This window comes from Geotrypetes seraphini, chromosome 9 (assembly GCF_902459505.1).
Source record: "Geotrypetes seraphini chromosome 9, aGeoSer1.1, whole genome shotgun sequence".
Classification (NCBI taxonomy): Eukaryota; Metazoa; Chordata; class Amphibia; order Gymnophiona; family Dermophiidae; genus Geotrypetes; species Geotrypetes seraphini.
The window spans coordinates 51996331-52010984 of NC_047092.1; the positions used below are offsets into that span (position 1 = coordinate 51996331).

At 43.1% G+C, this 14654-nt stretch overlaps 1 protein-coding gene across 1 annotated transcript in view; it reads right to left on the minus strand.

Annotated features, from left to right (window-relative positions):
- Positions 1–7881: 7881 nt before the first annotated feature.
- The window catches only part of TES (testin LIM domain protein), a 60474-nt gene continuing 53701 nt past the window's right edge, over positions 7882–14654 (minus strand). Inside the window, exon 7 of the mRNA XM_033958766.1 lies at positions 7882–9740. Within this exon, the coding sequence (XP_033814657.1) occupies positions 9549–9740 (192 nt within the window). The 3' untranslated portion in view covers positions 7882–9548. The remainder of the gene's footprint in view (positions 9741–14654) is intronic.

Sequence of the window (14654 nt, forward strand, 5' to 3'; positions counted from 1 at the left end):
CATTTGCACATATAGACATGAAAACAAATATTGCATGCAGATTCATTAGACATACCATTATCTAGGGCACAGTTCTTCAACCGCCGGTCCGCAGAAAATTTCTGCCGGTCCGCGCAGGGCTGGCAAGATCAAGTCGGCAGTTAAATTTCCTCCCGACTGCGGTTCCTGCTGATTAATGTTCCTCCCAGCCTCAGGCGATCAAGATAGGCTGCCAACGTCGGGGCCTTCCCTCTGTGAGTCTCGCCTGTTCGGAAACAGGAAGTTGAAACAAAATAGGCGGGACTCAGAGAGTGAAGGTCCCGACGTCGGCAGCGTGTCTTGATCGCCGCCCCTGCCGAGTTGCTGAAGAGGGCCACGGGGAAGTTGCGATTAGACCGAAGAGAGCTGCAGATTCAGGTGCAGGTGGAGGGAGATGGTCAGCGTGTGCAAACAAGGTCCTGGGGAGCCTTCACAGTGGCTGTCTCCCCTTCCACCAGCTCTCCTATTTGCCAGGGCAGTGATTTACCGGCAACTTCCTGCAGGCAAGTACTGAGAGCTGCTGGAAGGAGAGGAAGCCACTGTAGGAGGGTGGGAAGGTGCTGGATAAAGGGAGAGCTGTTACTGGACTTGAAGGGAGTTAGAAGGAGAGATGCTGCTGGGAGGGGAGGAGGGAAAGGGATGGGAAGAGAGTTAATGTTGGATAGAGGGAAGAGGGAAGGGAGAAGAAGGAGAGATGCTGCTGAGAGGGGAGGAGGGAAAGGGATGGGAAGAGAGTTACTGTTGGATAGAGGGAGGAGGGAAGGGAGAAGGAGAGATGCTGCTGGGAGGGGAGGAGGGAAAGGGATGGGAAGAGAGTTACTGTTGGATAGAGGGAGGAGGGAAAGGAGAAGAAGGAGAGATGCTGCTGGGAGGGGAGGAGGGAAAGGGATGGGAAGAGAGTTAATGTTGGATAGAGGGAGGAGGGAAGGGAGAAGAAGGAAAGATGCTGCTGGGAGGGGAGGAGGGAAAGGGATGGGAAGAGAGTTACTGTTGGATAGAGGTAGGAGAGAAGGGAGAAGGAGGGATGCTGCTGGGAGGGGAGGAGGGAAAGGGATGGGAAGAGAGATAATGTTGGATAGAGGGAGGAGGGAAGGGAGAAGAAGGAGAGATGCTGCTGGGAGGGAGGAGGGAAAGGGATGGGAAGAGAGTTAATGTTGGATAGAGGGAGGAGGGAAGGGAGAAGGAAAAAAAGGAAAGAGGGTAGGGAGAAAGAAAAAAGGAAGGAAACAGCTGGCAGGGAGATTACAGGAGGGGAAGGGGGTCAGGGTGGAATGGAGAGATCAGATGAGAGAAAGGGGAGAGAGAGGAATGAGAAAGTAGAGAGATATTGATGCTGGAAAGGGGGTCAGCAGAGAAATAAGAGAGGGATAAAGATGCTAGATCTGGTGTAAGAGAGATAAAAATGAAGAAGGCAGTGAAGCTGGAATGAATGATGTAAAAAGGAGAGAGGAGGATGGACAAGGAAGAGGTGCATAGAAAGAAGTCAGATACATATGGAAGGGGGAGAGGGCAGACATTGGATGGAACGGGCAGATGCTGGCAGAAAAAGAGTGAAAAGAAGATGAAAGCAGAAACCAGAGACAACAAAAGGTAGAAAAAAATAATTTTATTTCTATTTTGTCATTAGAATATATTAGATTTGAATTATATATCCTGCTAGAGACATAACTGGGGACTGCAGTATTCTGTTAGCATATTTCTATGTAGCATTCTATAATAACTTGGCTTGTTCAGTTTTCTTGATAGTAGAGGGGATATATGTGAAGGGGAGGGGAGACAGGGGTTTTGTTGGTCTGTGCTCTGTATATTTGTGTTTATAAAATCACAATTGTTCAGAATATTGTTTCTTTTTATACTTTAATAAAATACGTTCAATATAAAATCATAATTGCGGCTTGTGCAGATGGGATCAGATGATTTGCGGGGACCGAGCTCGCGGAGATGGGGCGTAAATGGGGTTTTTAAATTTTAGTCCTAGTAGTTTGCCGGTCCACAAAATAATTCTTTTATTTCTGCCGGTCCACGGGTGTAAAAAGGTTGAAGAACACTGATCTAGGGGACCCATGAATTGGTTTGTGTGATCACTTGATAAAATCAGGTAGACCTAATGGCCTCTTTTACAAAGCCGTGCTAGCTTGCTGCCGTGCGACAACAGCCCCAAAGCCCTTTAAATCTCTATGGGCTGTGGGGCCATTTGCGCAACACAGCTGCTAGCGTGGCATTGTAAAAGAGGTTGCAAGTGTTTTCATCATCCCTCCAGGGTCCTCTTTAAATGTGCCTGCTTAGCCGTCAAGTTCCTTCAGGGCATCCTCCCTCCCATTATTCCACTCTTTTGGAATTCCTCAAACCCTAATTCCGCCAGATCCTCCCAAAAATTGAAACTATCTTTCCCTTCTACAAAAGGTATATCCCACACAGGAAAACTAGGAACATCCCTCCCCTTTAGAACCACAGAACTCTGGAATAACCTCACATCCCCGCTCAGAAATTCTAGCTCCCTCCAACTTTTCCGCAAACACCTGAAAACTTGGCTCTTCTCAAAAATCTAATACCTCCCGTTCTCTGGTACCCTGGCCCCTCTCTATCCTCTTAGCTCCTTTCCTTTAACCCTTCATTGGAGTTCCTTTCTATCCTAACTCTGTAAACCGTACCGAGCTCTACGCTTGCAGAGATGGCGCGGTATACAAACCTAAGGTTTAGTTTAGTTTTTATTGCTACATTTTTATATTCAGCTGTCTCTTAAATCCCCACAGAAGAGCTAGACTGCAATTTAAAAACAAAATACCAAAACGTGATACTCTGTCAAGCTGGAAGTAATTCAGCTATTTTAATCTGTTTTGATTTTGAAATAAATTCTATTTGATGTCTTGGTGCCAGCAATTTCTTAGAGTAATCATATCAGGTTATCTTAGAGAGTGACTACCTAATTGGATTGAAACCATTTCTAGGTTCAAGTTGCTAGTTAATCTATGCTGATTTGCTATTTTGGATTAAGCTATTTTCGTGTGTATTTGTTTTGTGGCGATGTTAGTTCTGAACAGTTTGCACTCTGAATTCTTTGTTCTTATTTTTGAAATGTTAAACATTTATTGAAAGAAAAATACCTCTTACATATTCAATCTGTTTCTTTTTAACTTATGTTCCACCCACCCAAGTTGAATAGTATAAAGATAGACCTTCTGGGTAGGTATGGAGAATTTTTCATGTTAACCCTTTATTTGGCAGTTGGTCAGAAGCAACATGTGTTTTCTATGGCTCTTATGGGAGATCAGAAACTCCAAATGCTTGTTACTTGGCACTGTTGTTCTCGTTCAACACCAAGTTACATAAAGAAGCCTTTTCACCATCTGCCAATTAAAGGGTTAACTAAAGCTATGATGACCATAATATAGCTTTTAATTTGTATCACTGCAGCACAAACACTTAAGGAAATACTCTTGCTATGACTACAACCCAGATGACTCTTCAACCCAGCCATGAAAGTACTTTCTTTTCCTAGCAAGAATGAACTTTGAGAGCAGAAGAGCATGTGACAGTCATACTAGAGTCCATCAGATCTTTATTAAAGAACAATTCAGACAAATACATGTCTACACTCTTTAATTATGCTGTGATGTAGTTCATTATAAAATAATTGCATTGTGTGAACAGAGCAGTTTAATTTACAGAGGATTAGCTTGCTTTAAAATTTTTGATTCCATGTATCATAAAACCATTAAAGATTGAGTTTTTAGATTTTTCTATTTTGGAATGAAGTTAATAGTCCCATTGTCATTACTTTAATTCTCACCATGTAGATAATCTGTAACATTGTACCTATATGAAATATGTAAACCACTTCTGTTGTACCACAGAAAGGCTGGATATCAAGAACATTATCTGTAAAAAAGTACTTAAATCACTGAATTGTCACAAACCTTCCACACTGAGATGATGATTGTACTGTGGTATCTGTCACCATCTAGTGGTACATTCTGAAACAACATTAAACAGGTAAAGTGAGAAAAGTTTAACAACTCTTAACATTACTTGTTTCTTCAAAAGAAAGAAAATGACATTAATTTTTTTTTTGTCTGGGCTAGGGGTGCTCAAGCTCAACTCTCATCACCTGCTCTGGTTTTCAAAAGTATCCACAATCAATATACATGAAATGGAACTGTAGGCAGTCCAGAAAATATGACTTGTTGGGTTAAGAACCAGTGATCTGGCTGGCAGTAGAATTACTATAGCAGATGGCAATTGCTATAGCAAGTTTGTTTTGATTTAAAAAAAAAAAAAAAAGAAAAAAACCAGAACAAGTTATGAGTTTTTTTTGCCTTCTGGGATGATGATATATTTTAAACTTTTAGAGACCTCTGCATACCTGAGAGAGAATTCAAATATTGGTGGGATGGTGATAATTTAATATACTTTTCTTCCATTTTGTCGCATCTCTCCCCCACCCCCTACCAAGAATGAGCACTCAGGTGCCGTTGATAGAATCAGGGTCTCTCATTATGCACTAGATAATATTCATCAGTGGTACAGACCACATGTAATTATATTTCACCTCATTAAGTCACACATATTGTTAAAAACTGTATTTAATACAACCCACATCATTCTTTCCTTAAGGATTCCTGAGGAAAGTATAGACTGACGAAACATGAACCATCTTGGATCCTTAGTATATCCACTCATCTGGATTTTGCAGCCTTATTTTTTATAGCATTAAAAAAAGTGATTTTATTTTGAACTCCTGTTCTCATCCTGGTAATAAGTGGCTTTTCCACTTTGCATTTTTAATGCCCTGGAATGTGCCAATCACAAGTTAGGCATCATTAATATAATTGCACCTAGTGCTGCCTAAAGCAGTCTTAGGCACCATAAGAATTGCCGCTGCTGGGTCATACCAGTGATCCATCGTGCCCAACAGTCCACTCACATGGCAGGACTAGCCTTACCTGCGTACGTTCCAGTTCAGCAGGAACTTGTCTAACTTTGCCTTGAATACGTGGAGGGTGTTTTCCCCTATAACAGCCTCCTGAAGAGCGTTCGAGATTTTTACCACTCTCTGGGTGAAGAAAAACTTCCTTACGTTTGTGCGGAATCTATCCCCTTTTAACTTTAGAGAGTGCCCTCTCGTTCTTTCTACCTTAGGAGAGGGTGAACAACCTATCTTTATCTACTAAGTCTATTCCCTTCATTATTTTGAATGTTTTAATCATGTCCCCTCTCAATTTCCTCTTTTCAAGGGAGAAGAGGCCCAGCTTCTCTAATCTTTCACTGTATGGCAACTCCTCCAGCCCCTTAACCATTTTAGTCGCTCTTCTCTGGACCCTTTTGAGTAGTACTGTGTCTTTCATGTATAATGACCAGTGCTGAACACAGTATTCCAGGTGGGGGCGTACCATAGCCCGGTACAGCGGCATGATAACTTTCTCCAATCTGTTCGTGATCCCCTTCTTAATCATTCCCAGCATTCTGTTCACCGTTTTCGCCGCCAGAAAACATTACAAACTTAAGTGTACTTTATATCAGAGCTTTCTTGGCCTAAATGAGTGTGACTAAGTCAAACCATGCCCAAAACACACCCTTAACCATGCCTATTTTCTGGTAGGCACCTTGGAGTAGACACCTATCAAGTTAGGTGCCTACTAGCTAATTGATTGTACTTTGTTTTTTTAATTGTAATTTTCAAATTAATTGTGCCAATTAAGGCTATTTAAATAATTAAATTAAGCACCTAGATCAGGTAAGTAGGCCTATCTGGACACCTAACTTTAGGTGTCTTTTATAGAATCAGGGCCTCAGTGACAAAGGGACTTTCTTTAATACTGGATTAAGGCAAGTGAGAAATCAAAATGTAAAGAATGCAGAGTACCACCAAATAAACACTAAGGGCTCCTTTTACAAAGCCACGGTAGAGGTTTCTACAGCAGGCCGTGAGGTATATGCTCCAATACTTATAGAAATTCTATGAGCATTGGACCATTTACCTTGCCGGCCTGCAGTGGAAACCTCTAGTGCAGCTTTGTAAAAGCTAGCATAAGTCTCAATTACAGATATGGATCTTCAGCCATCTTGAAATGAATTTCCCTGTATAAAAAACACAATCTAAAAGTGTTATTGAATAAATTTTATCTTTCAAAACCCAAATATGAATACGTGGCTTGGAAAAACTATATTAGAGGCTTCTTCTTATTTTATTAAACTGTTAAAGACACATCTGTTCAATAGGCAGATATCTTAATGCGTTCTGTTTTTTTAAATTATCTATGTTTCTAATTGATATATTTCAATTTTAACTGCTTGTTTTTACCTTTGTTATTTTATTCTACACTGTATGTATTAACTTTCCTGTTGTGAACCGCTTCAAACCTTTGGTATAGTGGTATACTCTATAATAAATCCCTAAGCACCTATGCGCACTTAGGGTTTTGTGATCGCTGCGCCATGCTGTGTCCCTCCGTGCTGAATTCCATTTTGGAACACGGAGGCAGGGAACACGCCAGCAACTCCCCCCTCCTCCCCTCACTCACTAACCGCTGCTGCTGCTCTTCAAAGTAGCCTGTTGAGGTTCGCCGGTCGGCTGTAGTGAACCTCGCAGGCCGCTCTCCACCTCGGTAGCACATTCCCTCTGAAGCGGCCAGTAAACCTCAGCAGGCTGCTTTGTTGAAGAGAAGCGGCAGCAACAGTCGTGCCGGTGGGCCAGAAGACACCAGGAACCATGGATGGAGGGAGGATAAGAACGGGAGGGGGAGAAACAGAAGGGGGCCACGGAGCAGGCAGGCATGGCACAACAGGGGACCATGGGGAGAGGGAAAGGTGGCTGCTTTGGCGGGAAGGGTGTGCTGGGGGCAGACAGCAATCATGGTTGGGGGGGACAGAAGGGGGCCACGGAGCAGGCAGGCATGACACAACAAGGGGCCAGGGAAAGGGGGCTGCTTTGGGAGGAGGGGGTGTGCTGGGGGCAGACAGCAATCATGCTTTGCTCTGGGAGGGGGGAACATAAAGGGGCCATGGAGCAGGCAGGCATGGCACAACAGGAAGCAGGGGGAGAGGGAAAGGGGGCTGCTTTGGGGGAGGGGTGTGCTTGGGGGAGACAGCAATCATGTGTCCCATGCTGGTAAGAAGTGGAGGGGGAGAGGGAAAGGGGGCTGCTTTGGGGGGAGGGGGAATGCTTGGGGGCAGACAGCAATCATGCTTTGTTCTGGGAGGGAGGGAACAGAAGGGGGCCACAGAGAGACAGGCAGGCATGGCGCAACAGAGAAATACAGACAGCTAGGGGGCCAGGGAGAGACACAGATAGAAAGAATGATAGACAGCATCCAAGGAGAGAGAGAGAGAGAGAAAGAAAAAAAAACCCAGACAGACATCTACTCTAGCACCCGTTAATATAACGGGCTTAAACACTAGTATAAAAATAAAATTATTATTATTAATAGTAGAAATCACCTTTTGCAAGAAGCTCCAGTGGTAAACATCTTTAAATAATAAAATAGCAAAATGCTTGAAAGTGGAAAGAACATTTAAACAGGAGACGTGTCAAGATCTTTCATTAGGCTTGTAATCTTCTCAATATAGCAATTAAGGATTACTTGAATAAATGCATTCCTTTTGTCATTTAGTTTGAACTTTAAATTGGTAAAACTGTATGCATTCAAAATGTCCCTAATAAATGTACGCATTTTCATTATATGAGATTCAGCCTCTTCACCGAGTTTGAAATGTAATGTGAACCATCTTAAATAGCTGTTATTTGTATAAGCATGAATAAATTCAGTTCCCACTGTTATAAATGGTGGCTATTCAAAGTCCGGATTCTCTCTTTTGAAACCATTTTGTACTTTAAAGCAAACATTTAATAATAAAGACAAATCACAAAGTTTCTCTCTTTAATGTGAATATTAATATTTTCACAGGAATAGCGTAAACAAGTTCAGTGTGAATCTGCATAGTTATTTTTCTTCATTAAGTACATTTCAATTCCATACTTGGCAATGTTGCAAAAGACGAATGGATTTAGCAAATGAAGATAGCCATGGAAGGCAATCAGAAATTCTAAGGCTCTTTAATTTCAATAGTCCCCACTCATAAGTCACTCAGAATTACAAACAAAAGACAGATTTATTTGACAGTGTAAGACATATCTGAGGGTTTGTACCATTAAGGCCAATTCTTTGTATTACTAGACAAATACATTTTTAATCTTCTGTTACTGGGATAAGTTGAAACATGACCATACTGGATTTGTAAACATTTTAATTTTTCACATTTGTAGACAAAGCCATAAAGCTATGTAAAGCTATAGTCTGTTCAGCAAGAAATATACAAGACCTATATAAAAATTGAGAGTATTCTCAGAGAAGCTGGAAAATTGCATCTCAGCTCGTTGCCTTAACCAATATACCAAATATTCAGGGAGAAAAAGGGAAAACCACCCCAATAACTTTCAACTCTAAACTATATCTTAATTAGATCAGTCTAATTCTAAACTACATCTTAATTAGATCAGTCATATTAGAAAACAAATTAAGAATAAAATAGCTGCTATACATTGGCAAAACAAAGAATAGACAATATTCCAGCATTCTATACTTGTACAGGCCAAAATAACTTCTATTATTGCAGGAATAGATATGAAGAATTCATACAACCCAACAGTTCAGTAATGGGGTACCCTACCACCTTTAAAAGAAAGGTCCATGAATCCTTCCACTGTCCTTAGTCCCCTCTCCCCTTTGCTTTTAAGACAAGCAAGTAGAGCCAAAAAAAAAAAAATAAATAAATTTTTTTAAAAAAACTTTTATAAAATGTTTCTAATGTTGATTAGTTTACAAATGTGATGGAAAGGAAAGGCTCGACAGGCAAACTATCAGTTCTACAGAGTCTACTGGGACAACCATCAGGAAAGCCACAGATCTAATAATTTTGCACACTAGAACTTTTCCAACATTTACCCCCTCTTTTATTAAACTGCATGTTGGGAGCAGCGCGGGCCATTCAGGGCGGCTCACCGTGCTAAAAACTGCTAGCGCAGTTTAATAGAAGAGGGCCTTAGTAAACTGGAAACGGAAGCATAGAATGGGTTCCAGATTTCAAAACAGAAAAGTAGACGACTTAAGTAATCAGAATTGTACACTGGGTTTCCCCTGCTTCTTCATTTTAAAAGAGCAACTCTCTTACAATGCAGGAATGCTAAGGAAGAATTTGGGCACAGTACAGATCAGTGGTCTAAAGAAATACTCAATGTAATGTATTATAGGTAAAGATTTTGCGTATACAACCTAATACTATAGCTAATATGGATGTGTGAAAACTAGTTTACTTGGGTAATAAACTTTAGTTACTCATCAATATTCAGCCAGAGAAAAAAATACCAAGTACATTTCTTAGCTTTCTTCAATTTGGGGGGGGGGGAGGGGTAAAGGAAAGTAGACTTGAAATTACACTTAAAATTCTTTAATATTGACTTGAACATTTCCCAGATTATAGTAGCATTGCATAACATTTTGTAAGGCCAACACTGCAGTTTTACTCATGGATTCTTATGACGACATTTTCTTCTTGCACTCTACAGAGCAGAAGACCATTTTTTCAACTGGCATGAACTTCTGCCCAATCAGACATTTGTTGCAGCAGGAACAGAGAAAGCACTCAGGTGTAGCATGCCAATGGAAGCTATTGTAACTCACGCGTTGCACTTCTGGGTCGATAGCATTATGACAACCTTGACACAGCTGAACGGGGAGGTGGGGACACACAAAAAAAAAAATGATGAGAGGTATGCATACATGCAACTTTTGTTTCTGGTTAAAAATATAATGAGCCTACCTTTTATAGGTTTGACTTTTGGAATTTAACATTTAATAGACTCAAAAAAGAATACCATAATTATCAATGTATTTCTAATAGTATAACCAAATCAGCAATTAAAAAAAATAAAACTGTTAAACTAAAAAAAAAAGAAAGAATACCATGAGTCAATCTCAATCGCCACCCCCCCCACAAATTCACGCAGATCAAAAATGAGCATATATAGTTCGTTTGCTGTGACCCCTTTCACTTTTGTCACATACAGCACAGTTACTTACCGTAACAGGTGTTATCCAGGGACAGCAGGCAGATATTCTTGACTGATGGGTGACGGCACCGACGGAGCCCCGGTACGGACAATTTTAGAGTGATTGCACTCTAAGAACTTAGAAAGTTCCAGTAGGCCGCACCGCGCACGCGCGAGTGCCTTCCCGCCCGACAGAGGCGCGCGGTCCCCAGTTAGGATAAGCCAGCTAAGAAGCCAACCCGGGGAGGTGGGAGGGACGCAAGAATATCTGCCTGCTGTCCCTGGATAACACCTGTTACGGTAAGTAACTGTGCTTTATCCCAGGACAAGCAGGCAGCATATTCTTGACTGATGGGTGACCTCCAAGCTAACAAAAAGAGGGATGGTGGGAAGGTTGGCCATTAAGAAAACAAATTTTGCAAAACAGATTGGCCGAAGTGTCCATCCCGTCTGGAAAAAGCGTCCAGACAATAATGAGATGTAAAAGTATGAACTGAGGACCAAGTAGCAGCCTTGCAGATTTCCTCAATAGGAGTGGAACGGAGGAAAGCTACAGATGCCGCCATGGCTCGGACCTTATGGGCCGTGACAGAACCTTCCAGTGTCAGTCCGGTCTGAGCATAACAGAAAGAAATGCACGCTGCCAGCCAATTAGACAACGTACGCTTAGAAACAGGACGTCCCAATCTATTCAGATCAAAAGACAGAAATAGTTGGGGAGAAGATCTGTGGGGCTTAGTGCGGTCTAAATAGTAAGCTAGAGCCCTCTTACAGTCCAAAGTATGCAGAGCCTGTTCCCCTGAATGTGAGTGGGGTTTCGGAAAGAAGACAGGCAAAACAATGGATTGGTTGAGATGGAATTCAGAAACAACCTTAGGAAGAAACTTTGGGTGCGTACGCAGAACCACCTTGTCGTGATGAAATACTGTAAAAGGTGGGTCTGCAACTAGTGCATGAAGCTCACTGACCCTCCTGGCAGAGGTAAGGGCAATAAGGAAAAGAACTTTCCAAGTGAGAAACTTGAAAGAAGCGGTAGCCAAGGGTTCAAATGGAGGTTTCATTAAGGCGGAAAGAACCACATTGAGATCCCAGACAACAGGAGGGGCTTTAAGAGGTGGTTTAACATTGAAAAGACCCCGCATGAACCTGGACACCAAGGGATGAGCTGAGAGGAGTTTTCCATGGACTGGCTCATGAAAAGCCGCAATAGCACTGAGATGGACTCTGATTGAAGTGGACTTGAGACCAGAGTCTGACAAAGAAAGAAGATAATCCAATAAGGTCTCCACTGCAAGGGAAGTGGGATTATAATGATGAAGAAGACACCAGGAAGAAAACCGTGTCCACTTCTGATGGTAACATTGCAGAGTGGCCGGTTTCCTGGAGGCATCCAGAATTGAACGAACAGGCTGAGACAAAAACGTATCATGAGAAGTCAGCCCGAGAGATACCAAGCTGTCAGGTGCAGAGACTGGAGGTTGGGATGTAGAAGGGTCTCCTGATGCTGCGTAAGCAGAGAAGGAAACAGTGGAAGAAGAAAAGGTTCCCTGGAACTGAGTTGAGTTGAAGTAGAAGGGAGAACCAATGTTGCCTGGGCCACCTCGGAGCAATCAGAATCATTGTGGCTCGTTCCCTCTTGAGCTTGAACAAGGTTCTCAACATGAGAGGCAGAGGAGGGAAGGCGTACAGGAACAGATTGGACTAGTCGAGGAGAAATGCATCCGCTGCTAGACGGTGAAGAGAGTAGAGTCTGGAGCAGAATAGGGGCAGCTGGTGATTGTAAGGAGCTGCAAAGAGGTCTATCTGAGGAGTGCCCCATTGAGCGAAGATGGATTGTAGAGTTACAGGATCGAGTGTCCACTCGTGAGGTTGGAGAATTCTGCTGAGTTTGTCCGCTAAGGAATTCCTTTCTCCCTGAATGTAGATAGCTTTCAGGAATAGATGGTGATTTATGGCCCAAGTCCAGATCTTCTGGGCTTCCTGGCATAAGAGGCGAGAGCCCGTCCCACCCTGTTTGTTGATGTAGTACATCGTAACTTGATTGTCTGTGCACAGCAGGAGAACTTGAGGAAAGAGAAGATGTTGGAAGGCCTTGAGGGCATAAAACATCGCTCTGAGTTCCAGGAAGTTGATGTGATGCTTCTTTTCCTGGGCTGTCCAAAGGCCTTGAGTTTGGAACTCGTTCAAGTGAGCTCCCCATGCATAAGGGGAGGCATCGGTGGTGATGACTAGTTGATGAGGAGGTAGATGAAACAGAAGACCTCTGGATAGATTTGAGGATACCAACCACCATTGTAGAGACTGACGAAGAGATGAAGTCACAGATATGTGTCGTGAGCAAGGATCCATCGCTTGGGACCACTGAGTAGCAAGGGTCCATTGAGGAGTGCGCAGGTGAAGACGTGCGAGGGGTGTGACATGGACTGTGGACGCCATGTGACCCAAGAGAATCATCATTTGCTTTGCCGAGATGGAACGCTGTGGAAGCACCTGCTGATACAGAGATTGAAGCGTTTGAAGATGGTTGGATGGCAGGAACGCTCTCATGAGGACTGTGTCCAAGACAGCTCCTATGAATTGAAGTCTCTGAGTGGGGATGAGATGAGATTTGGGTAGATTGATCTCGAACCCCAGAAGTTGAAGAAACATGATGGTTTGGTTGGTGGCCAGGAGAACAGTCTGAGATGAATTGGCCTTGATTAACCAGTCGTCTAGGTAAGGAAAGACCTGAAGGTGGTGAGATCGTAGAAAGGCAGCCACCACAATCAGACATTTGGTGAACACTCTTGGAGAGGAGGCAAGACCGAAGGGCAGCACCTTGTATTGGTAATGACAACGATTGATCATGAAGCGTAGGTACTGTCTGGAGGCCAGATTGACCGGTATATGAGTGTATGCGTCTTTGAGATCGAGGGAACATAGCCAGTCGCCTTGATTGAGAAGAGGATAAAGAGTGGCCAGAGAAAGCATCTTGAATTTTTCCTTGACCAAACATTTGTTGAGATCGCGGAGATCTAGAATGGGTCTGAGATCTCCTGTTTTTTTGGGGACTAAAAAATAACGGGAGTAGAACCCCTGCCCCTTCTGATCTAGAGGAACCTCCTCTATGGCGTTCAGAAGGAGGAGGGATTGAACTTCTTGGAGAAGAAGGAAAGACTGAGGAGTGTGCAAAGCAGACTCTTTTGGTTGACTTGGAGGAGGTAGAAACTGAAAATTGAGAGAGTAGCCGTGGTGGATGATGTTTAGGACCCACTGATCTGACGTGATGAGTTCCCAACGGCTTATGAAATAAGTAAGGCGTCCTCCTATAGGCTGTGGAAGGTGGGTAGAAGGAACAAGACTGGCTATGTTCTGGAGAACTAAGTCAAAAGGGTTGAGTAGATTTTTGTGAAGGTGTAGGTTTTACCTGCTGCTGTTGTTGAGGTTGTCTAGCAGCTGGTCGTTGTTGTCTCTGACGTCTAGGCTGTTGTGCAGCTTGAGGCAGAGGACGAGCCACAAATCTACGTTGGTAGGTAGATTGTGGACGAAAAGGCCTGGTTGGTGGAGGCTTCTTAGTTTTAAGAAGCGTGTCCCATCTAGTCTCATGAGCCGATAGTTTCTGAGTAGTGGAGTCCATGGAATCTCCAAACAGCTCATCCCCCAAGCAAGGAGCATTGGCTAGTCGATCCTGGTGATTGACGTCGAGTTCTGAAACCCGAAGCCAGGCTAGCCGTCGCATGGCCACTGACATGGCTGTGGCCCTGGAGGTCAGCTCGAAGGTATCATAAATGGACCTGACCATGAATTTACGAAGCTGTAAAAGAGAGGAACAAGTTTGGTGAAAAGTAGACTTTTTCCGATCAGGAAGATATTTCTCAAAAGCAGTGAGATTCTGAATAAGCTGCTTAAGATAAAAAGAGAAATGAAATGCATAGTTTCCTGATCGATTGGCCAACATTGCATTTTGGTAAAGTCTTTTCCCAAACTTATCCATGGATTTGCCCTCTCTGCCAGGAGGGACCGAAGCATATACACTAGCCCCTTTGGACTTTTTTAAAGTGGACTCAACCAAAAGGGACTCATGAGGCAGTTGGGGTTTGTCAAACCCAGGGATAGGGATAACCTTATACAAGGAATCCAATTTTCGGGGAGCTCCAGGAATAGTTAAAGGAGATTCCAGATTCTTATAAAAAGTCTCTCTCAAGATGTCATGGAGAAGTAACTTAAGATATTCCTTTGGAGGCTGGTCAAAATCCAAGGCATCTAGAAAAGCCTTGGATTTCTTTGACTCAGCCTCCAAAAGAATGGAGAGAGAGTCACACATTTCCTTTAAAAAGGAAGAAAAAGAAGATACCTCTGGTCTAGAGGAGGGTCCTAAAGCAGACGGGTCCTCATCACCAGAAGAGCATTCCCCCTCAGAAAGAATAGGATCCTCTGAGTCCCCCCACAAGTCAGGATCTCGAATTTGAAAACTCCGGTCTCGAGATTCCGGCGTGGAAGGCTCTAAATGACGGGATTTACGAAGAGACTTCCCTGACCTGCCTGACTCGGTACCGGGAGATGTCACTGTATGCACCGGAGCCGAAGTCTGTACAGCTTGATGGTGAGCTCT